The sequence below is a fragment of the Oncorhynchus kisutch genome, linkage group LG22 (assembly GCF_002021735.2).
Source record: "Oncorhynchus kisutch isolate 150728-3 linkage group LG22, Okis_V2, whole genome shotgun sequence".
Taxonomy (NCBI): domain Eukaryota; kingdom Metazoa; phylum Chordata; class Actinopteri; order Salmoniformes; family Salmonidae; genus Oncorhynchus; species Oncorhynchus kisutch.
In genome coordinates, this window is record NC_034195.2 from 25733258 (window position 1) to 25754636 (window position 21379).

Here is a 21379-nt window from a genome sequence, read left to right on the forward strand (position 1 = left end):
ATACAATATCAGTCTAATTTGAAGGTCCCGGATGTACGTTTACTATATTACGTCTAGTCTATGAGACCAGTCTGCGCTGCGGAGCATGTGGGGGTGCGTTGACTATATTACGTCTAGTCTATGAGACCAGTCTGCGCTGCGGAGCATGTGGGGGTGTGGGGGTTTTGACAGCTACTTCAACTAGCTAGTCCAGTGTGGGAGAACTCAGGAGACAACTTTCCGTGCGTGTCGTCTCAAATATCAGCAATGGCCCTGTTGAAATCTAGCAAGATAATTTCTACCGTCGGACTTCACCCTCCATTGGGTGTCCTCTCCATTCGTGCCAGGTAAATAATTTGCTCTTAGAGTAACGTTACTGCTTTATTGTTGTGTTATTGACTAGTCAGCTGGTCAGCTTGGCTGACAACAATAGACAACTAGTGCAGAGCTAGCAAGCATACTAGTTCTAGCTAGCTAGCAGACGACCCTTTGACTTTCCTCTCAAAAGGAGCAGGCTGCTGTAGCTGGCCAACTCAAGAAATATGAACTGCTAGCATGTTAGCTAGCTAGCTAGTTTTCACAGCCATGTTCATGTAGTTATCATGTTAGTCTAACCATCTACCTTGCCAATGTTATAGCGGATTTCATTATGCCTTGTGAGGCTGGTTGGCTATTTGCAACCTCACAACAAACCAAGGTTGTTCAGTGACTGGATAAATGTAAAGGTAACGATGTCAAGGTAACTAGGATACAGTGATGTGTTTTAGCAGGTAACGTAAAGTGGTTAGCTGATCGCCATACATGAAGTGTCAATACTTCATATTATCTCTTATGATTATAGTAGAGCTGGCAAAAGAGCAAGAACTTGGATGAGTTGAAACAGCCTTGTTAGCTTTCTACACACAAAGATGTATATGACTGTGCTAAAATCACAAAACGCTAGAAACTAGTTGGCTGGCCTTCCTAGCTAGTGATGTTCACCCTCCACATGACTGGTCAAGCATGTTTCATTACTGTACTGCTGGTGACTGGCTGCCCACTGAAAGATGTTAGCTAGGCCCATGAAATTACGTTTAATTGATGCAATAAATGTTGTAAGCCTATGGGCAGAAATATTGCAGGATTACTGAATGTCACCCTTGCAACATTAGTGGTTGGTTGTTGATGCTGCCACACAGACTATCCAGTATGAGTATTTCTGTGTGTGGAAGCAGACTTCAGCCTAATCAAATTGAGATTATTAGGGGATTACCACCACCTAATTTGGATTGAATCCTCCTTAGTGCAAAGGTATCAGACAATGTAATTGGGTGTAAATCGAGTTGATGCAAGTCTGGGATTTACTGTCTATCTTCTACTGGATATCTCAATCTCCCTCCCTGACTGTTTCAGCTCATGGTGGTCCGAGGTGCAGATGGGTCCCCCTGACCCCATCCTGGGGGTGTCGGAGGCCTACAAGCGGGACACCAACCCCAAGAAGATTAACCTGGGTGTAGGAGCATACCGTGATGACCAGGGCAAGCCATATGTCCTCAGCTGTGTTCGCAAGGTGTGTTCAATCACTGCTTAATGTTTATGATAAATAATCTCATCATATCCATCATAACACGAGAAACTCCCAACTTTCACAAGAGATTAGAAGTTAAACAGACATCAGCCTAGCTGTCTATAATCACCTTGACACTGAGAACAGACTTAACTAAACACCTTGGCTTGACTTTGACCCTGTGTATACTTAGGCTGAAGCTCAGATTGCTGCAAAGAAGCTGGACAAAGAATACCTGGCTATTGGCGGTCTGGGGGACTTTACCAAGGCATGCGCCAAGCTGGCTTTGGGAGACGACAATGAGGTTATCAAGAGTGGCAGGGTAAGTCAAGCCTTTCCTGGAACCTCAGACATCCTGATTCCACAGCACAGATTTAGAAGCCTTATTTTTTTTACAGTTTGTTGTTTATTCCCTGTTCACAGAACATCACTGTCCAAACTATTTCTGGAACTGGGTCTTTGAGAATCGGAGCCAACTTCCTGGTAAGATCCCTGATCCTTTTGCCTTTTTACATATTGGTAGTTCCATGGTAACAGTGATGCTGAGACTCAGATTGTACACTTTAAAATGTATGTTAAGGAAAAACCAATGATTGTAAAGTTAAACAAACCATACAACTCTATGCACAAGGAATACTTTTAACAATTTCCACAGAAAATTGTACAAACAAATTTACTTGAAGAACATTGCAGATGCTAAGTTTGGTAACAGAATGATCGTTTGTGGGAACAGAATGACGGCGCAAACTTTGCATCGGCACAGGCTTATTAATGAACGTCTCTTTTCCCTACTTTCTTCATTCTTCCACCCGTCTCAGTCCCGTTTCCATACAGAAGCCAGGGACGTGTACCTGCCCAAACCCTCCTGGGGGAACCATACACCCATCTTCAGAGATGCTGGGATGCAACTGAAGGCCTACACCTACTATGACCCAAAGACCTGTGGCTTTGACTTCCAGGGAGCCCTGAATGACATCTCTGTAAGTCATGGCACAGAAGCCTAATCTCCCCCTGTCAATGTGTACAGAAAGTACAATAAACTACTAGATAATTGTATGTCTATGTATTATAGATCTTTTTTCTTAAAGTGTTATTGTTTCCTCTTATTCAGAAAATCCCTGAGAAGAGTGTCATAATGCTTCATGCCTGTGCCCACAACCCCACAGGAGTGGACCCTCGGCCAGAGCAGTGGAAGGAGATTGCTGACCTAGTGAAGGTTAACACAGCTGAATATAAAGTTCTCGGTAGCCCTCTGACACCTCATTCGATCCGGCAACCAAAATATATAACATGTTCTCTTATAATTTTCTTTATTCCAGAAAAGGAACCTCCTGGTGTTCTTTGACATGGCCTACCAGGGCTTTGCCAGTGGTGATATTGACCGTGATGCCTGGGCTGTGCGTTATTTTATTGAGCAAGGCCACAACATTGTGCTTTCTCAGTCTTTTGCTAAGAACATGGGTCTCTATGGTGAGTAATGATAATCAGACTGGTCATGTTCGAGTATAATGTTGGGGGGGGGACCAAATGATTTAGTGTTTATTTAAGCTAAGCAACATACCTTGTGTGGTGGTGTCCTCAGGTGAGCGTGTTGGGGGCTTCACTGTTGTGTGTAAGGATGCTGAGGAGGCCAAGCGTGTGGAGTCCCAGCTGAAGATCCTCATTCGGCCCATCTACTCCAACCCTCCCATGAATGGGGCACGCATTGCTGCCACCATCCTCAATACACCAGACCTGTACAAAGAGTGGTGAGTAACAGTCATCCAGTGTCGTGCTTCAATTGTCTCGCAGCAATAAATATGGGCCCAGTTGAGTCACGACTGTTCTCTCTAGGCTTGGGGAGGTGCATGGTATGGCCAACCGGATCATCACAATGAGGGAGCTACTGGTGGCCAACCTGAAGAAAGAGGGCTCTACTCGGAACTGGAAGCACGTCATTGACCAGATTGGCATGTTCTGCTTTACAGGGCTGAAGCCTGAACAGGTATTGTAACTGTCTCTACATGGTCTTATACTATAGTATGTGATTTCCATTGGGTCACCTACTTGTAAAGGAGTCATCAAATGAAACATTGACTATACTATAAGTATCAGATGAGTCATGAGTATAACTGCATTTCAACTTGTGCAGGTGGAGCGTCTTACGAAGGAGTTTTCCATCTACATGACAAAGGATGGGCGTATCTCCATGGCTGGTGTCACCTCTGGCAACGTGGGTTACCTTGCACAAGGTATCCATGCAGTGACCAAGTGAGATGGTCGACCAGGAGTCACACACCGTAGTCACCATCAGGACAGAGGGGCGGTAGAGTCAGACAAGAAAAATACGTCCTTATGAAAATTAACTCTCTCCTCAGCTTTCCTTTAGGGAAATACTCAAGTAAAGATACAATAGGGTTATTTCTGTTGTCATTGTCTAGATATTGTATGTTGTACTATCTAACTAGGCTTTTATTTGTGAGTCCCCTGCAAAAATTGTGGGTTCCCTGGGGGGGGAAAAATCAAGGAACTATTGAATCTTTTTGATCCCCCCTCAGACATCAAAATATCTTAGATCACACTTCCCAATGAAAGCACAAGTTTAGAATCGTGTCTATATTGCAGCAAGTCCTCTCATTTAGTTTGAACATACCCTGTTTCTAAAAGAACTGTGCTCAACTGTTGGTTGTAACATGGACACCAAAGTAATAAGTATTAAGACAATTATTTCAGGTAATTGTATTGAAATATGCGTCTCTGAATTATTGATGATTATCTTACAAAGTTTCTTTCCAAAAGATATCAGGTGCTGAAAAACTTGTCAGTGGAACCTGCCTAGGTAATTCTAGTGGAGTCATGGCACTTGTTTTATGAGGGATGATATGTGCTGCATGGCGTCAACGATTGTGATTATCAACTGGCCACAATGTGTGCTAAGGATATTATTCTGCTGTTGTAATTTATTGTAACAGATGACCACCATCTGCCAATCAACTGCCACATCTCCCACTAATGATGTACCATTTAATTGAACTATGTTTATCTATGGGCTGTATACTGTATGAACTGTTTTGACTCAATTTCAGGAGCATGAAGGGAGTTTTGCTACTTGCACATTGCCTTGTACACATGCCCCCTCATGTGCTTCATCTTCATTGAAAGTCAAATGTAATGCACCTGAAGATTGCCCTCTGACTTTGAGTGGTGTACATTTCTGATGGGCCATGGAAAGCAGAGTCCAGCCAACCTCTAACACAGACTTGCCCTCAAGCCAACCACTGACTTATGGCTTTTACTTTGTGTTGTGAAAGATTACTGGTGGGTTCCACCTTGTAGATTATGGACTGCAGGGCCCCAAACATTCTAAAGCATGTCAGAAGTTTTACCCTTTCAGTCACCTGCTCTGTTGAGGTTGCAGATCTCTGGCCCCATGTGGTCCCAGGAGTTGGAACTCCTTTCTTTTGGTGGAGGCATCTGCTTGTTCTAATTAGACACTGATTTTTAACTACTGGAACGGTCATCTTTTTCTGCCCAATGTCACTATTCAAATGAATCTGTTCTTTTGAATGGTACTCAATTCTCTGAAATAATCTGATCATGATTTATGTGTACTATAATGTTCTGAATTTCTCAGATTTGAGTCAGCTTCATTTCATTTATTTCTGACCAGTGTTTGTCACTAAAATAAAGATGGTTGCACAGTTTGTAAATGTCAGTTTCTTAGTTTTGAGCAATGACTCAAGCACTAAAAAAGTCAACTGTATTATTAAAAAGATCGGTAAGGCAGCAGGGAAAGGATAAAGTGCATAAAATTGTTTTAATTCAAGAAAGGCCTACAACTTACCGACACGGACACTCTCCTCTTCAGTGCTTGCAGAGCACTGGAAATGTTAGGTAGAAATACCTTGAGTAGGGTTGCAAAGGGAGGGTATTTTACTGGTAACTTTCAAAGTTTACTAGTAAACTACCAGCATTTTATGAAATGTCTCATGATATCTAGTGGCCTTTTTGGATAGTTCATATTATCATTATCTCTGGCCCACTGTGGCCAATAGACAACTCTAGTGCCCAAAAGCTTATTTTATAATGGTCAACGCCATTGAGGACTTTAAACATTTTGAAGTAGTAAACTGGATGGGACTTCCTATGCGTTAAGGCTCACATAATTCCATACAGATCAGCAAATGAATTATACTCATGAGGAAACATTCTATGACTGCAGGTGGCAGTAAATCGGCAAACTTCGCTTTATACCTGTTCAAACAACACACTAGATGGCAGTGTGCACCCTTTCAGTTTGTTTGCCAACTCAGAAGTTGTAGAAGAAAATAGACTACTTTAAAATGGAGGGCTCAATGGTGCCGCCACAGACGGAAGGGGAAACACAGACAAAGTCACATATGCTATAAAGCTGAAGCATCCATTTACAATGTTTTGTCATTTTTTTCTGTTTAGGGGTGCAAGGTAAAATTGAGGAGAACAGAGGAGGAATTACGTTACGGAAATATGCAAATACCTTCTACAACACGCCAATGGGATCTCACTAGCTCGTGCTTGGCTTTGCCAACCTCCTTGCTAGTCTGCCGACTATACTTAATTTGCTCCCAGTGTAAACGATAGATGAATTATCTTGGTTAGTTATACATATCTTCAGCGCTGCGCAGATGCCATAATGGGACAGACACAATGATGCTTTGTCTATCTAAGTCTACGGTGTGGCATTGTTATAGATCAAATCATTAAATAAGATGATTTAAAAATGTAAAATAGAATTGGCCAAGCTGTAAAGGGTTTCAGCATGACATGACCCCTTATATTTTTTACACACTTGTATTTATTTTACTAGCTATATCTTGTCTTTGTTGTAAATGTTGTGGTGCTAAACTGGTAGCAGTTGTGAAAAAGTCAATAGTTGAAGAGGTGCAGAAATTATTTAAAAAAATAATAGTACAACAAAAATGCTGACATACAAACTCTTCCTCAATGATGCAGTGCTAAATATCAATTTTGGTAAATAAAACATCCAGAATAGGACCTTTAATTTAAAAAATACGGAATCAATACTAGGTCTGATTTTTTTAAACACACGAGAAATAAAACACAAGAATATACACTATGTGCAGGGTCAGTAGCAGTACCATATCAATGTGCAGGGATATAGTGGTAGTTGAGATAAATGTGTACTTGTAGGAGGGGTAAAAGTGACTGGGCAGCAGAATAAATACAAATAATAAATAGTAGCAGCAGAGTAAGTGGTGAATATGTGTGAGTGTGCATAGACTCAGTGCAGATAGTTTGTGGGTGGGCAGCCAATGATTAGCTACTCAGCAGTCTTATTGCTTGGAGATAGTAGTGGTCTCAGAGCTCTAGAAACCAATTTGAAATCAAATGAAATAATATTTGTCACATGTGCTGAATACCTAGACCTTACAGTGAAATGCTTACTTACAAGCCCCTAACCAACAATGCAGTTTAAAACATATGAATAAGAATAAGAAATAAAAGTAACAAGTAGTTAAAGCAGTAAAATCAGAATAGCGAGACTATATACAGGGGGTACCAGTACTGAGTTGATGTGCAGGGGCACCGGTTAGTCGAGGTAATATGTACATGTAAGTAGAGTTATTAAAGTGACTATGCATAGATAATAACAGAGAGTAGCAGCGGTGTAAAAGGGTGGGGGGGCAATGCAAATAGTCTGAGTAGCCATTTGATAAGATGTTCAGGAGTCTTATGGCTCGTGGTTAAAAGCTGTTTAGAAGCCTCTTGGACCTAGACTTGGCACTCCGGTACCGCTTGCCATGTGGTAGCAGAGAGAACAGTCTATGACTAGGGTGTCTGGAAAAAAAATGTTGAGCCTTCCTCTGACACCGCCTGGTATAGAGGTCCTGGATGGCAGAAAGCTTGGCCCCAGTGATGTACTGGTCCGTACGCACTACCTTCTGTAGCGACTACCTTCTGTAGGCTGAGCAGTTGCCATATCAGGCAGTGATGCAATCAGTCAGGATGCTCTCGGTGGTGCAGCAGTAGAACCTTTTGAGGATCTGAGGACCCATGCCAAATATTTTCAGTCTCCTGAGGGGGAATAGGTTTTGTCATGCCCTCTTCATGACTGTCTTGGTGTGCTTGGACCATGTTAGTTTGTTGGTGATGTGGACACCAAGAAAATTGAAGTCCTCAACCTGCACCGCTACAGCCCCGTCGATTAGAATGGGGGCGTTCTCGGTCCTCCTTTTCCTGTAGTCCACAATCATCTCCTTTGTCCTGATCACGTTGGGAGAGAGGTTGTTGTCCTGGCACCACACGGCCAGGTCTCTGACCTCCTCCCTATAGACTGTCTCGTCATTGTCGGTGATCAGTTGTGTCATCAGCAAATTTAATGATGTTGTTGGAGTGGTGCCTGGCCGTGCAGTCATGAGTGAACAGGGAGTACAGGAGGGGACAGAGCACGCACCCCTGAGGGGCCCCTGTGTTGAGGATCAGCGTGGTGGATGTGTTGTTACCTACCCTCATCACCTGGCGGCGGCCCGTCAGGAAGTCCAGGATCCAGTTGCAGAGGGAGGTGTTTAGTCCCAGGGTCCTTAGCTTATTGATGAGCTTTGAGGGCACTATGGTGTGGAACGCTGAGCTGTAGTCAATGAATATCATTCTCACATAGGTGTTCCTTGTGTCCAGGTGGGAAAGGGCAGTGTGGAGTGCAATAGAGATTGCATCATCTGTGGATCTTTTGGGGCGTTATGCAAATTGGAGTGGGTCTAAGGTTTCTGGGATAATGGTGTTGATGTTAGCCATGGCCAACCTTTCAAAGCACTTTATGGTTACAGACGTGAGTGCTAAGGGTCGGAGAGTCATTTAGGCAGGTTACCTTAGTGTTCTTGGGCACAGGGACTAGGGTGGTCTGCTTAAAACATGTTGGTATTACAGATTTGGACAGGGAGAGGTTGAAAATGTCAGTGAAGACACTAGCCAGTTGGTCAGCCCCTGCTCGCAGTCCACGTCCTGGTAATTCGTCTGGCCCTGCGGCCTTGTGAATGTTGACCTGTTTAAAGGTCTTACTCACATCAGCTGCGGAGAGTGTGATCACACAGTCAAAACTGGAAGGTAGCTGTTATTGGCACAGAGGTTTGAAACTCTCTTTCTTATTGGTCTTTTAACTAATTTGATGTCACCAGGCAAGCCGAAACTCCATCCCACCAAAACAGACTGACATTTCAGGAGGTCTTTTCAAACAGCTCTTACACTAAAAGTACATTATCATCATTTTGACAATTTCACAGTTCTAGTCCAACCTCATAGTGTGGAAATATATAAAACACGGGAAATTACGTGTATAACTGCACTGGGCCTTTAAATCATGTGACTAGGCTAAGCCACTTTAGTAAGTCATGGTATGATTACTCACTACATTAGATACGAAGAAATAGCCAACAACAAATCAAAAATTCTCATAATAACCATGAGTAGTGCTTTTAAAAATTGCCGAACGGTAATGGTGACAGGAGCTAGCCGAGGCCTCGGTCTGCGAGTTGTGGAAAGTCTGGTGGCAGGGAGCTCTGATCCGGACAAGATTATTATTGCCACGGCCAGAAACCCGAGCGGGGCCCAGGTAAATAAACACATGCGGAAATGTTATACGTCTTGTTCTGAGCGTATCCTAGGCTACAGTATTGTAACGGCCCTGGGTTGGGTTTATAAGCGCGGAAATCGACTCTGCTGTTTTATTACATTGGTATCAGAAGTGACCAGACCTTACATCCACGACAGTGCGTGTGCTTGGCCGGTGAGCGCGTTCCTGTAAAATGTAGAGTCGCAAGCTAGGACGCGCTCTATGAAAGGAGGGAGTAATGTATAAGCGCGGAAATCGACTTTACCGCACGAAGATGCTTTTGCGGCACAGTCGATAGCGCGATGGACTTCGGGCTGGAAGTTCGAGGGTTCTGCCTGTTTCATTACAGTATTCTTTATTGGGGATGGTGGATGTTTTTTTATTTTTTTATTTCACCTTTATTTAACCAGGTAGGCTAGTTGAGAACAAGTTCTCATTTGCAACTGCGACCTGGCCAAGATAAAGCAAAGCAGTTCGACACATACAACAACACAGAGTTACACATGGAATAAACAAACATACAATCAATAATACAGTAGAAAAATCTATATACAGCATGTGAAAATGAGGTGGGTTAAGGGAGGTAAGGCAATAACTAGGCCATGGTGGCGAAGTAATACAATATAGCAATTAAACACTGGAATGGTAGGATGTGCAGAAGATGAATGTGCAAGTAGAGATACTGGGGTGCAAATGAGTAAGATAAATAAATAAATACAGTATGGGGATGTGGTAGATTGGATGGGCTATTTACAGATGAGCTATGTACAGGTACAGTGATCTGTTAGCCTTTCTGACAGCTGGTGCTTAAAGCTAGTAAGGGAGATAAGAGTCTCCAGCTTCAGAGATTTTTGCAGTTCGTTCCAGTCATTGGCAGCAGAGAACTGGAAGGAGAGGCTGCCAAAGGAAGAATTGGCTTTGGGGGTGACAAGTGAAATACACCTGCTGGAGCCGTGCTACTGATGGGTGTTGCTATGGTGACCAGTGAGCTGAGATAAGGTGGGGCTTTACCTAGCAAAGACTTATAGATGACCTGGAGCCAGTGGGTTTGGCAACGAATATTAAGTGAGGGCGAGCCAACGAGCGCATACAGGTCGCAGTGGTGGGTAGTATATGGGGCTTTGGTGACAAAACGGATGGCACTGCGATAGACTGCATCCAATTTGTTGAGTAGAGTGTTGGAGGCTATTTTGTAAATGACATCACCGAAGTTGAGGATCGGTAGGATGGTCAGTTTTATGAGGGTATGTCATGTAATGTAAGGTCTATCATATAGGTCATTTGCATATTCTCAATCTTTTTTTACATGTTGATGTAGGCTAACATTTGCTCATACCTTCTCAAACAGACCAATTTTGTATTCGTACAATATGTTACAAATTTACCAAATGTATGATATGTTACAAATTCCAATTTGTTGTGGCTAATGTTAGCTATGCTAGGGGTTTGGGGTTATGGTTAGGCTTAAAGTCATGTGAACGTCTTGCAACCCAAAGGTTGCATGTTCGAATCTTATCACAGACTACTTTTGCATTTTAGCTAACTACTTACTACTTTGTATCTACTTTGGACCTACTCAGCATGTTAGCTAACCCTTCCCCTAAGCCTTTGACTTAACTCCTAACCATAACCTTAACCCCTAACCTCGAGCCTAGCCAACGTTAGCCACCTAGCTAGGGTTAATGTTAAAGGGTTAAGGTTAGGGAAGGGTTAACTAACATACTAAGTACGGTTAGAGGGGAATGGTTAGCTAACATGCTAAGTAGTTGCAAAGTAGCTAAAGTGGTCCGTGATGAGATTCAAACAAGCAAACTTTGGGTTGATAGACAATCTTATACACCCTACCCATCCACCCTTCTGTGTTTTTTCCTTAAGTAACCTTCTGTCTTATGTAACCATACCAAACGTAACATATCATACTAATTTGAGTGTCCCGGATTTACTATTTTATGTCTAGTCTATATCACTGGTGAATGCCGATCTGTCATGTGCAATGTAGTTGTGTGAAGTAATTCTCTGTGTTTTGCAGGAACTCCAGAAACTAGCTGAAAGACATCCAAATATCCATATAATAACACTTGGTAAGAATAATTAAATCAATAACTTTTGTATGGATGATATAATGCTATATAAAAAAACATATTGTTTTCTTACTGACTTTGCCTCCTCTCCAGATGTTGTCAGTCAGGAGAGCATAGAGAAAGCTGCACAAGACGTTGACCTGCTTGTTCAGGAGCTGGGCCTCAATTGTCTAATCAACAATGCTGGAATCAATGTTGTCGCCAATTTTGAGACAGTCACGGCTGAGAAGATGTTGGAGAACTTCCACACCAACTCTGTGGCCCCCCTTATGATTACTAAGGTTTCATTTGTTCATTTTTATCTTTACATAAACAAAAATACATGATAGTCCACCTGCATGAGAGAAATAGAAATGTTCTCACATTCTGTATCTCTGCCAGGCTGTCCTACCCCTGCTGAAGAGGGCAGCTGCCAAAGGCACAGGCATGGGCATCCATAGAGCTGCGGTCATCAACATGACTTCCTTGTTAGGGTCAGTCGAGCTCAACTGGGGTGACCGGGCCAAGAACTTCAAGTGGTATCCTTACAGAACATCCAAGGTATGTGTATCATTGGTCATTTGACAACCTGATAAATGTGGACAGGTGTCGAGCAGATATAAGCCTGACTAACATAAGTGACATGGCTCTGACAACAAGTTGTTCTGTATTGACAGAGTGCTCTGAACATGGTGACCCGATGCATGGCAGTGGATCTGGAGGCTGATGGCATCCTGTGCATGGGCCTCCACCCTGGCTGGGTACGCACTGACATGGGCGGACCAGAGGTAGGCCTCTATTCTCTTCTCAACAGAGAGAACATAATGCACACTGCATCACAATATCTGTCCCTACATCCGTACTTGTTTATTTTAGTAATAGCCCCATGAGAATAAATAGTCTTTTTTTTAGGGAATCATTGATAATGAATCATCTTTAGAATTTCCCCTTTGCATCCAGGCACCTTTGAGTCCAGAGGAGAGCATATCTTCTGTGTTGTCAGTAATTGGTGGATTGACTGAAAAGGATCATGGGTCATTTCTACACTACACCGGGGAGCCACTACCCTGGTGATTGGAATATCACCATGAATGATTTTATAAGTTGTTGGTTTGCACATGTTTATGCTTTGACTATGCAAAGTTGAATGTACTACCTAGATAGCAGTTTTGCATGAAAGAAATGCATCATGTAATGTTCCATATGACATTCAGATTTATTTGCAGTAACACTGAAACTGTATGCCTAGCCTATGTTATTAAAACGAGGCAAGTTAATTGTTCTGTAGGCCTATGTGCAACAGGTTGAAGTGTCGAGGAAGCAAATAGTGGACAGTCTTTTGTTTGTCTTTGAAGGAATTTGTTCTTTCAGCTTTAGGATAAGAGTATTTGAAGAGTATTATGAAGATTATTTATTTGTGTCTTTAGAAATATAGTAACATACAGTATCCTGGAAAATAACATTTATCCTCTGTTATTTCCCCTATGACGCATAGTAGGAGTTTGTCTGATGTTAGCTGAAATAAAAGTTATGCACACAAGTGTTAAGAAATGAGGAACAAGGAAGTGGGTGGATATTTTTAAAACCTTCTCTTCCAAATGTTAGGAATACTTTTACTTTGCTCTAGTTATCTCAGAGAGCTGCATGTCTCTGCACAAAACAAACACTATTAAGACATTTTTTGTATATGATCACTTAAACATCCAAACACTACTAGATGACCGCTGAAACAATTCAACCCAGTTTTATGTGCATACTATCTTATTCATCTGGTAGCTATTTGGGTACTACATGTGATAAACCTCACATAGCAGTTGCTTTGCAAATCGTGCTGGTGGAACAATGAGCCAGAGAGGAATAGCTTCAAATGTCAAGGCTGCTTTTGGAGTAAATGAATAAGACAAGCCAGTCTTGGACTGTCATTAGAAACTAATCAGACCTGTTTAACTAGGTGGTGGATAGTCAGGTGCTGTAATAATCAGTGAGTCAGTCCGCCAGAGAACGAATGTATGGTAATGTAAACACACAAATGAAAGTGAATGGAGGAGAGGGACAGACAGACTGTGTCATAAGGTATTTATTATTATTTCACAAATATCACATTTCGTTTAGTCTTTTATAATTGTAAATCTCACAGATTGTGTTTGCCAGAGTGTGTCACTGTATTTCTATCTGGCAATTGTAAAGAATGGACAGAATACAGTGAATAAGGAATAAGGATATGGGTGACTTCATTGTTATACACTTGTAAATAATGTGTAATAATATGGTATTGGGGAGCCACTTGCTCTGAAATATATCTTTAGCTTACTTCTCTAATATATACTGAACAAAAATATAAATACAACATGCAGCAATTTCAAAGAAGTTACTGAGTTACAGTTCATAGAAATCAGTCAATTGAGATACATTCATTAGGCCCTAATCTATGCCGTTCACACGATTGGGCAGGAGTGCAGCCATGGGCCCACCCACTCGGCAGCCTGGCCCAGCCAATCAGAAATAGTTTTTCCCCACAAAAGGGCTTTATTACAGACAGAAAGATTCTCAACAAAGAATGTTGTCTCGCTATAGCAGGGAGGGCCAAATTTTCTGAGCAAAATAAATAAATAAATTGTATTTTTTTAAATGTTCATTGCTAGCCATAAAAGACTGAAAACACCAGGGAATCAGCTCCAAGTGATTCTAATTTTGGAAGTCTGTTCCCAAGTATTCCCACGCATAATAGAGAGATACATGTGATCGTATACAAATGTAAGCAAGGTTTGAAATTATAATGTTTTAGTCAAGTATTATTTCTCTGTTTGGGCTTCTTGCTGTCAATTTACAGTCTACAAATTAGATGTAATTATGTTCCGGCCCCCTGACCACTCAAGAAAAAATCGGCCTGCAGCTGAATCTAATTGATGATCCCTGCTCTATAAGGTTAAATGTCCATTAATAATATGAACGACAGATGGGAGACAAGGACGATGTTCAAGTAGCAATGTTTTCCATAGGTGAGATTTTAGTTTCATTTCCAGAAGGAGACTAGCCGAAAGGTTGTTACTGTTTCCTACCGAAGTCGTTTAACCATTGAGAATTGCACTCATTTTGCATATAGGATACGAGAGTGAATATATGATTTGAATAGAGCATTAGAAGTGTTGAAATTATATGGAGTCCTGCTATACAGGACTTCACATGGCTGAGAGACATGAATTTCCTTGCCACCACGGACCTGTCCATTGGGGACCTACGTATGCCCTTCACTGAAGAGGTCAAGTACTGTATCCTGGGAATCTCTGCAGCCCTCTTCCTGATTGCTCTGAGCATTCTGGTGTGGCAATTATACCGATACCGCTCATATGCTCCAAGGAAACCTCGTAAGTTAACTAAAACGAATCTAAGTTATCAGTTGGCTTTTTGTCAAACCATATAGGTCAAACACCAATATACAGTAGAATTAGATCGAGTAAAAATTGAAGTACTGAACAGCAAACTCCTACATTTTTGGGATAAGACTTTGGCTCATGCTGCTATATTTCTGCTGCTATATTTCATATTCACTGCAGTTGATGAGTTACTTTCATCTGATGGCAAGCCAGCAAAGACTGGAGTCTTCCACACAGAAACCCAGAGGCCTAATTTTAAGGTAAAGAGCTCTCTATTACTTGTACCATTAATTCCTTTCTCACAAGGAACACTCTCCATTTAATTTGTCTACATTGCTATCACTGACACATTGAGCAACAAGCTTCTACTAATATCTTTCCACCCATGTTGTTCTTGGATTTTATTTATCTGTTAAGTTGACTGAGAACACATTCTCATTTGCAGCAACGACCTTGGGAATAGTTACAGGGGAGAGGAGGGGGATGAATGAGCCAATTGTAAACTGGGGATTATTAGGTGACCGTGATGGTTTGAGGGCCAGATTGGGAATTTAGCCAGGACACCGGGGTTAACAACCCTACTCTTACGATAAGTGCCATGGGATCTTTAATGACCTCGGAGAGTCAGGACACCCATTTAACGTCTCATCCGAAAGACGGCACCCTACACAGGGCAGTGGGATACTTTTTTAGACCAGAGGAAAGAGTGCCTCCTACTGGCCCTCCAACACCACTTCCAGCAGCATCTGGTATCCCATCCAGGAACTGACCAGGACCAACCCTGCTTAGCTTCAGAAGCAAGCCAGCAGTTGTATGCAGGGTGTTATGCTGCTGGCACAGTTTTCTCTCAATGTTGCCTACCATAGTCAGTATTCACACATTGTAATATACAGTGAGAGATAGAGTTCACAAACTAGGGTTAGTCATGTGAATTAGGTTGGGACTGTAGCGTTTTTGTCAAATAACCCTACAGCCTACAACAACAAATGAATTCAATGCATTTACATCTCAAAAACTCATTCTTAAACACACTGAAACAGATATTAGGACCATATCTGTTCCCCAGGTGGAGAAGCTCCATGAAGAGGTGCGGAGGTTGAGCAATTGCCTGTCCATGGGCAGCCATGTGGAGTTGCTCAGCCTGGAGGACCAGCAGGAAGAGGTGGTGGTGCAGGGCTCCCTGCGCATTTCCCTCTACTATGACCAGCTGCAGTCCAGACTGGTGGTCACCCTTCTGGAAGCCTGGGGTCTGCCGGTGAGGGACGTAAGTCGCAGTGTGGACCCCTTTGTGAAGGTCCGGCTGCTATGGGCCGGGCAGGAGAAGGAGAAGGAGGAGCAGTCCTCTCCTTCGCTGCAGTGTGTGCTCCATGAGTGGCAGTCCCATATGGTGAAGGACAGCAGCAGCCCAATGTTTGGGGACCAGTTCTCCTGCTCTCTGGAGGAGGAGGATGTCCCTCACATCACCATCAGGTTTGAGGTACAGAACTGAGAGAATTATTTGAATTACATTGACAAGCTAATTAGATCAGATTATAACATATTTTTCTCTTTTCTGCAGGTTAAAGACTTTGATAAATTTTCCAGGCATAGGATCCTGGGAGAGGTCAGAGTTCATCTGTGCGATATGGAAATCTCATACCCTCTTGAAGTCATCAAGGACCTACAGGCACCACAGAAGGTGGGTGATACACTCTATCTGGATCTATGTGTAAAAAATTCTATCAATCCTGTCTGTGTACTGTCTTGACTTCAGTAATACATTATTATAATTTCCAGGACCTGGTTGGAGAGGTGCTTCTCTTTATGAAGTATCTCCCCACCCTCCAGAGGCTAGAGGTTGGTCTGCTGAAAATCAGGGCACTACCTCAGCCAAGTAAAAAAAATCAAGGTAAATGCCACTTTTCTTGTGTGATAAACTCATTATTGAGCTGAAGTTGCATACTGTTGCATTGTAGATGAAGGTTCTGTTGACTCTGTTCACAGCACTGTATGGCAAGATCAGTGTCCTCTGCAACCAGTTCAAGCTGCGGCACCAGAAGTCCACTGTTAAGACCTGGAGGGAAGTGACCGTCTTCAACGAAGTCATGATGTTCACACTGCCAGACCCACAGATCAGGGAGTGCTGCATTGTGGTCTCTGTGTACGAGATCCCTGCAGCCAAGAAGTCATCCAAACGCCTGGTTGGCCAGGTCACCTTTGGAAAGGGAAAGAGCTCAGAGGATGAACACTGGAGTTTGATGATGCGATCAATTCGTCAGCCAATAGCAAAGTGGCATCAGCTCTTAATCTGAGGCTAGCCAGGCCAGTCTACCTACTTTGACTATGTTCTTGTGATGCACAGCATATTGGAAATGTGTGAAGGATCAGCATTACAGGGGATTTACACTGACATTTAGTTTTTCAAGCTATTTCTCACAACTGATATCACCTATCTATGAAATATAGACTACTATATTGAAATTGTGTGGATAAATAATACATTCCAGCTGCTCACCTGATATGAGCAGTGCCTGATCACCTGTGAATAATAGAAGTATTACCAGTAGGCTAAGTATTTAACGTTGCGCTGCACCCCCCCCCCCCCCCCCCCATTTTTAGGAACACTAGAGGGTACTCTTACTCAGTAGTTCATTTCTTGAAGAAATCTATAGGCAAAGAGGTTGAGTAAACACAGTCACATTTTTATACAATCTCGGCTCTGAAGTCAGACTCCCACGAGCAGTTTAGGCACTTTCAAGGTACTTCAATTTATTCTAGAAAATTGGTGCAGACAGTGGCGTCATGCCCATAGGGGGCCTTTTTTTTTTTAAGATGTTAAATTAATTTCTAAACTAAATTTCAAGCCCACATTTTATCATAATTATTAATAAAAAGATCTGTCAGCTGTATTTTGTGGAGGGAACACACTGACTGGACCAGGCGAAGAATAGCCCCCATCCCCCATTCTCCCTGGTAAGTGGTTCCTTCCAATGTGCACGGAGCAAAAAGATGCCTAGGCAGGATGCTAGATAGTGCGTGCAGTATCATCAGTGGAGGGGAGACTCACTGGGCATAGACGTCAATTCAACATCTATTTCACGTTGATTCAATGTTATTTCATTGAAATGACGTTGAAACAACGTTGATTCCCCCAGTGTGTGCCCAGTGGAGAGAGAGTAGAGTGACACACACAGCGTTTGATTTTATTTTATCTGCTGGTGATGGGCAGGAAGTATGTTTGTAAATTAATTTGATCAAGCTATGTATCCTATGCTTCTTACGGAGCCTTAATGATGAATAAATAAAACAAAACTGTTTTGTTTCTCTATAATACTAGCCACCTAACAATTTGATGAAGTTGGCTTTAGATATCCAGCTAGATCCCAATCCCAATCTCCCAACCTCAAACTAGCTACCAAGCAATTTCAAGCTATCAATCAAGTTAGAGTAGCTTGTCTAACTATCTTAGTTAAGATAAACAATGCAGAAGAAAAAAAAAAATATATATATATTAGAATTAGGCATTTTTGCCATGTTAGAAAAATGCTAAATTCTCAGGTGTTTGAAAAATGCAAGAACAGAAGAGTTGTCTGAGTTCAGACCCCAAAACATGTGCTTCCCCAATCACAAAATGAAACTACAAAATCTCTCCAAACACTGTGAGCTGTTGATGTGAGATTAGTGGTCAACTTGCATCTCACCCTCTCAAGGCCATTCCCAGGCGGTGCCCACCCCTTTTCCAGGCCAATGTGCTGTTAGCTCTTGCTAGCTGCCACCCCCTACCTACTACCTCCTGTAAACAAGCAGAGGCCTGAGAAAATACACTTAGAGACCTTGAGATGGAAGGGACCTTCAGCCGTGCCTTTAGAGGGGCTGCAGTCTACAGGCAATTACTGTCCAGTGTCCACACTCCTAATGAAGTACAGCTCTCAGGGGTAATGCAGGTCAGTGACCTGCCGCAGTGGGAGGATTCTGTCCATTCTACTAAGGGTTTTGCACAGCACAATATGCACACAGTCATAAGGCTTTTTAAAACCTCTTAAATGTAACTAAATGTAATTGTAAGTGTAATCTACGTAATCCCCCGAAAGTAATTATTTATCATGAGAGGGACCCTCAACAATGAGCGACTGCTTCCTGATTGGAGAGGGCAGAGTTCCAGAGAACTATCATCTATCCTCCAGCAGTCCTGTTATTGCCTCCAACACCTGGACAGTTGGCTCTGGTAAACGAAATGCTCAGGCTCCAATCCAATGTTAGCTGGAACATTTTAGCTCATTCCCTCACCATTCCATTGCACAAAATGATTGTGCATTTGATTTTTGATCCTTATTTAAAATCCTTATTTAACCTGTCTTCTCCCCTTCCATCTACATTGATTGAAGTGCATTTAACAAGTGACCTCAATAAGAGATCATGGCTTTCACCTGGATTCACCTGTCAAGGAAGGAACAGGTGTCGTTAATGTTTTGTATACTCTGTGTATTTTATTTCACCTTTATTTAACCAGGTAGGCTAGTTGAGAACAAGTTCTCATTTGCAACTGCGACCTGGCCAAGATAAAGTAAAGCAGTGTGACACAGACAACAACACAGAGTTACACATGGAGTAAACAATAAACAAGCCAATAACACAAACAAGTCAATGACACAGTAGAGAAAATAATGTCTATATACAGTGTGTGCAAAAGGCATGAGGTAGGCAATAAATAGGCCATAGGAGCAAATAATTACAATTTAGCAGATTAACACTGGAGTGATGAGCCGATGATGTGTAAATTATTTTTTATAAATTGCTAAGATTTAGTCACTTTTGAGGACACAAGCTCAAGTACATAGTACAAATATGAGGAAAATATGAAAAGGAGGGCCGAACATGCCCATTCACATTGACGGGGCTGTAGTGGAGCGGGTCGAGAGTTTCAAGAGCCTTGGTGTCCACATCATCTGCAAACTATCAGGGTCCAAACATACCGAGACAGTCGTGGAGAGGGCACAACAACACATTCTCCCCCTCAGGAGACTGAAGAGATTTGGCATGGGTCCCCAGATCCTCAAAAAGTTCTACAGCTGCACCATCGAGAGCATCCTGACCGGCTGTATCACTGCCTGGTATGGCAACTACTCAGCATCCCCCCTTTAATTTTACACTGCTGCTACTCGCTGTTTATTATGCATAGTCACTTTACCCCTACCTACAGTGGGGAGAACAAGTCTTTGATAACCTGCAAAATCGGCAGTGTTTCCTACTTACAAAGTATGTAGACGTCTGTCATTTTTATCATAGGTACACTTCAACTGTGAGAGACGGAATCTAAAACAAAAATCCAGAAAAATCACATTTAGATTTTTTAGTAATTAATTTGCATTTTATTGCATGACATAAGTATTTGATACATCAGAAAAGCAGAACTTAATATTTGGTACAGAAACCTTTCTTTGCAATTACAGAGATCATACGTTTCCTGTAGTTCTTGACCAGGTTTGCACACACTGCAGCAGGGATTTTGGCCAACTCGTCCATACAGACCTTCTCCAGATCCTTCAGATTTCGGGGCTGTCGCTGGGCAATATGGACTTTCAGCTCCCTACAAAGATTTTCTATTGGGTTCAGATCTGGAAACTGGCTAGGCCACTCCAGGACCTTGAGATGCTTCTTACGGAGCCACTCCTTAGTTGCCCTGGCTGTGTGTTTCGGGTCGTTGTCATGCTGGAAGACCCAGCCACGACCCATCTTCAATGCTCTTACTGAGGGAAGGAGGTTGTTGGCCAAGATCTCGCGATACATGGCCCCATCCATCCTCCCCTGAATACGGTGCAGTTGTCCTGTCCCCATTGCAGAAAAGCATCCCAAAAGAATGATGTTTCCACCTCCATGCTTCACGGTTGGGATGGGGTTCTTGGGGTTGTACTCATCCCTCTACTTCCTCCAAACACGTCGAGTGGAGTTTAGACCAAAAAGCTCTATTTTTGTCTCATCAGACCACATGACCTTCTCCCATTCCTCCTGTGGATCATCCAGATGGTAATTGGCAAACTTCAGACGGGCATGGACCTTGCGTGCGCTGCAGGATTTTAATCCATGACGGCGTAGTGTGTTACTAATGGTTTTCTTTGAGACTGTGGTCCCAGCTCTCTTCAGGTCATTGACCAGGTCCTGCCGTGTAGTTCACGAGGTGAGATCTTGCATGGAGCCCCAGACCGAGGGTGATTGACTGTCATCTTGAACTTCTTCCATTTTCTAATAATTGCACCAACAGTTGTTGCCTTCTCACCAAGCTGCTTGCCTATTGTCCTGTAGCCCATCCCAGCCTTGTGCAGGTCTACAATTTAACCCTGATGTCCTTACACAGCTCTCAGGTCTTGGCCATTGTGGAGAGGTTGGAGTCTGTTTGATTGAGTGTGTGGACAGGTGTCTTTTATACAGGTAACGAGTTCAAACAGGTGCAGTTGATACAGGTAATGAGTGGAGAACAGGATGGCTTCTTAAAGAAAAACTAACAGGTATGTGAGAGCCAAAATTCTTACTGTTTGGTAGGTGATCAAATACTTATGTCATGCAATAAAATGCTAATTAATTACTTAAAAATCATACAATGCGATTTTCTGAATTTTTGTTTTAGATTCCGTCTCTCACAGTTGAAGTGTACCTATGATCAAAATTACAGACCTCTACATGCTTTGTAAGTTGGAAAACCTGCAAAATCGGCAGTGTATCAAATACTTGTTCTCCCCACTGTACATGTACAAATGACCTCGACTAAATTGTACCCCCACACATTGACTCGGTACTGGTACCCCATATATATAGCCTCTGTATTGTTAATTTAGTGTGTTACTTTTTATTTAATTTTTTA

At 42.4% G+C, this 21379-nt stretch overlaps 3 protein-coding genes across 3 annotated transcripts; all 3 read left to right on the forward strand.

Annotated features, from left to right (window-relative positions):
• Nucleotides 1-75: 75 nt before the first annotated feature.
• On the forward strand, nt 76-5208 carry got2a (glutamic-oxaloacetic transaminase 2a, mitochondrial). Its single transcript, XM_020456015.2, has 10 exons — nt 76-326; nt 1372-1528; nt 1719-1847; nt 1949-2008; nt 2344-2505; nt 2637-2741; nt 2845-2995; nt 3108-3273; nt 3359-3509; nt 3657-5208. Exons 1-10 carry the CDS (start codon nt 247-249, stop codon nt 3777-3779), a joined length of 1284 nt encoding a protein of 427 aa, XP_020311604.1. The 5' UTR covers nt 76-246; the 3' UTR covers nt 3780-5208.
• A 3628-nt stretch (nt 5209-8836) lies between these two features.
• Nucleotides 8837-12725, forward strand: si:dkey-12e7.4 (SDR family oxidoreductase). The gene is made up of 6 exons (XM_020455686.2): nt 8837-9110; nt 11140-11191; nt 11285-11472; nt 11573-11731; nt 11848-11958; nt 12131-12725. The coding sequence occupies exons 1-6, from the start codon at nt 8895-8897 to the stop codon at nt 12242-12244; spliced, it is 840 nt and encodes a 279-aa protein (XP_020311275.1). The 5' UTR covers nt 8837-8894; the 3' UTR covers nt 12245-12725.
• Nucleotides 12726-13163: 438 nt separating this feature from the next.
• Nucleotides 13164-17848, forward strand: syt19 (synaptotagmin XIX). Its single transcript, XM_020456955.2, has 7 exons — nt 13164-13243; nt 14346-14535; nt 14725-14804; nt 15611-16021; nt 16103-16222; nt 16321-16432; nt 16528-17848. The coding sequence occupies exons 2-7, from the start codon at nt 14367-14369 to the stop codon at nt 16833-16835; spliced, it is 1200 nt and encodes a 399-aa protein (XP_020312544.1). The 5' UTR covers nt 13164-13243; nt 14346-14366; the 3' UTR covers nt 16836-17848.
• Nucleotides 17849-21379: the final 3531 nt, after the last annotated feature.

What these genes read in the sequence shown, in the direction of transcription:
- got2a (XM_020456015.2), top strand. Translation starts at nt 247, where the DNA reads ATGGCCCTGTTGAAATCTAGCAAGATAATTTCTACCGTCGGACTTCAC. An exon ending in TAAGAACATGGGTCTCTATG is followed by an intron (nt 2,996 to 3,107) that starts GTGAGTAATGAT and finishes TGGTGTCCTCAG; the next exon opens with GTGAGCGTGTTGGGGGCTTC. An exon ending in CCAGACCTGTACAAAGAGTG is followed by an intron (nt 3,274 to 3,358) that starts GTGAGTAACAGT and finishes TGTTCTCTCTAG; the next exon opens with GCTTGGGGAGGTGCATGGTA.
- si:dkey-12e7.4 (XM_020455686.2), top strand. Translation starts at nt 8,895, where the DNA reads ATGATTACTCACTACATTAGATACGAAGAAATAGCCAACAACAAATCA. An exon ending in GAAACCCGAGCGGGGCCCAG is followed by an intron (nt 9,111 to 11,139) that starts GTAAATAAACAC and finishes TGTGTTTTGCAG; the next exon opens with GAACTCCAGAAACTAGCTGA. An exon ending in ATCCTTACAGAACATCCAAG is followed by an intron (nt 11,732 to 11,847) that starts GTATGTGTATCA and finishes CTGTATTGACAG; the next exon opens with AGTGCTCTGAACATGGTGAC.
- syt19 (XM_020456955.2), top strand. Translation starts at nt 14,367, where the DNA reads ATGAATTTCCTTGCCACCACGGACCTGTCCATTGGGGACCTACGTATG. An exon ending in ATATGCTCCAAGGAAACCTC is followed by an intron (nt 14,536 to 14,724) that starts GTAAGTTAACTA and finishes TATTCACTGCAG; the next exon opens with TTGATGAGTTACTTTCATCT. An exon ending in ACATCACCATCAGGTTTGAG is followed by an intron (nt 16,022 to 16,102) that starts GTACAGAACTGA and finishes TCTTTTCTGCAG; the next exon opens with GTTAAAGACTTTGATAAATT.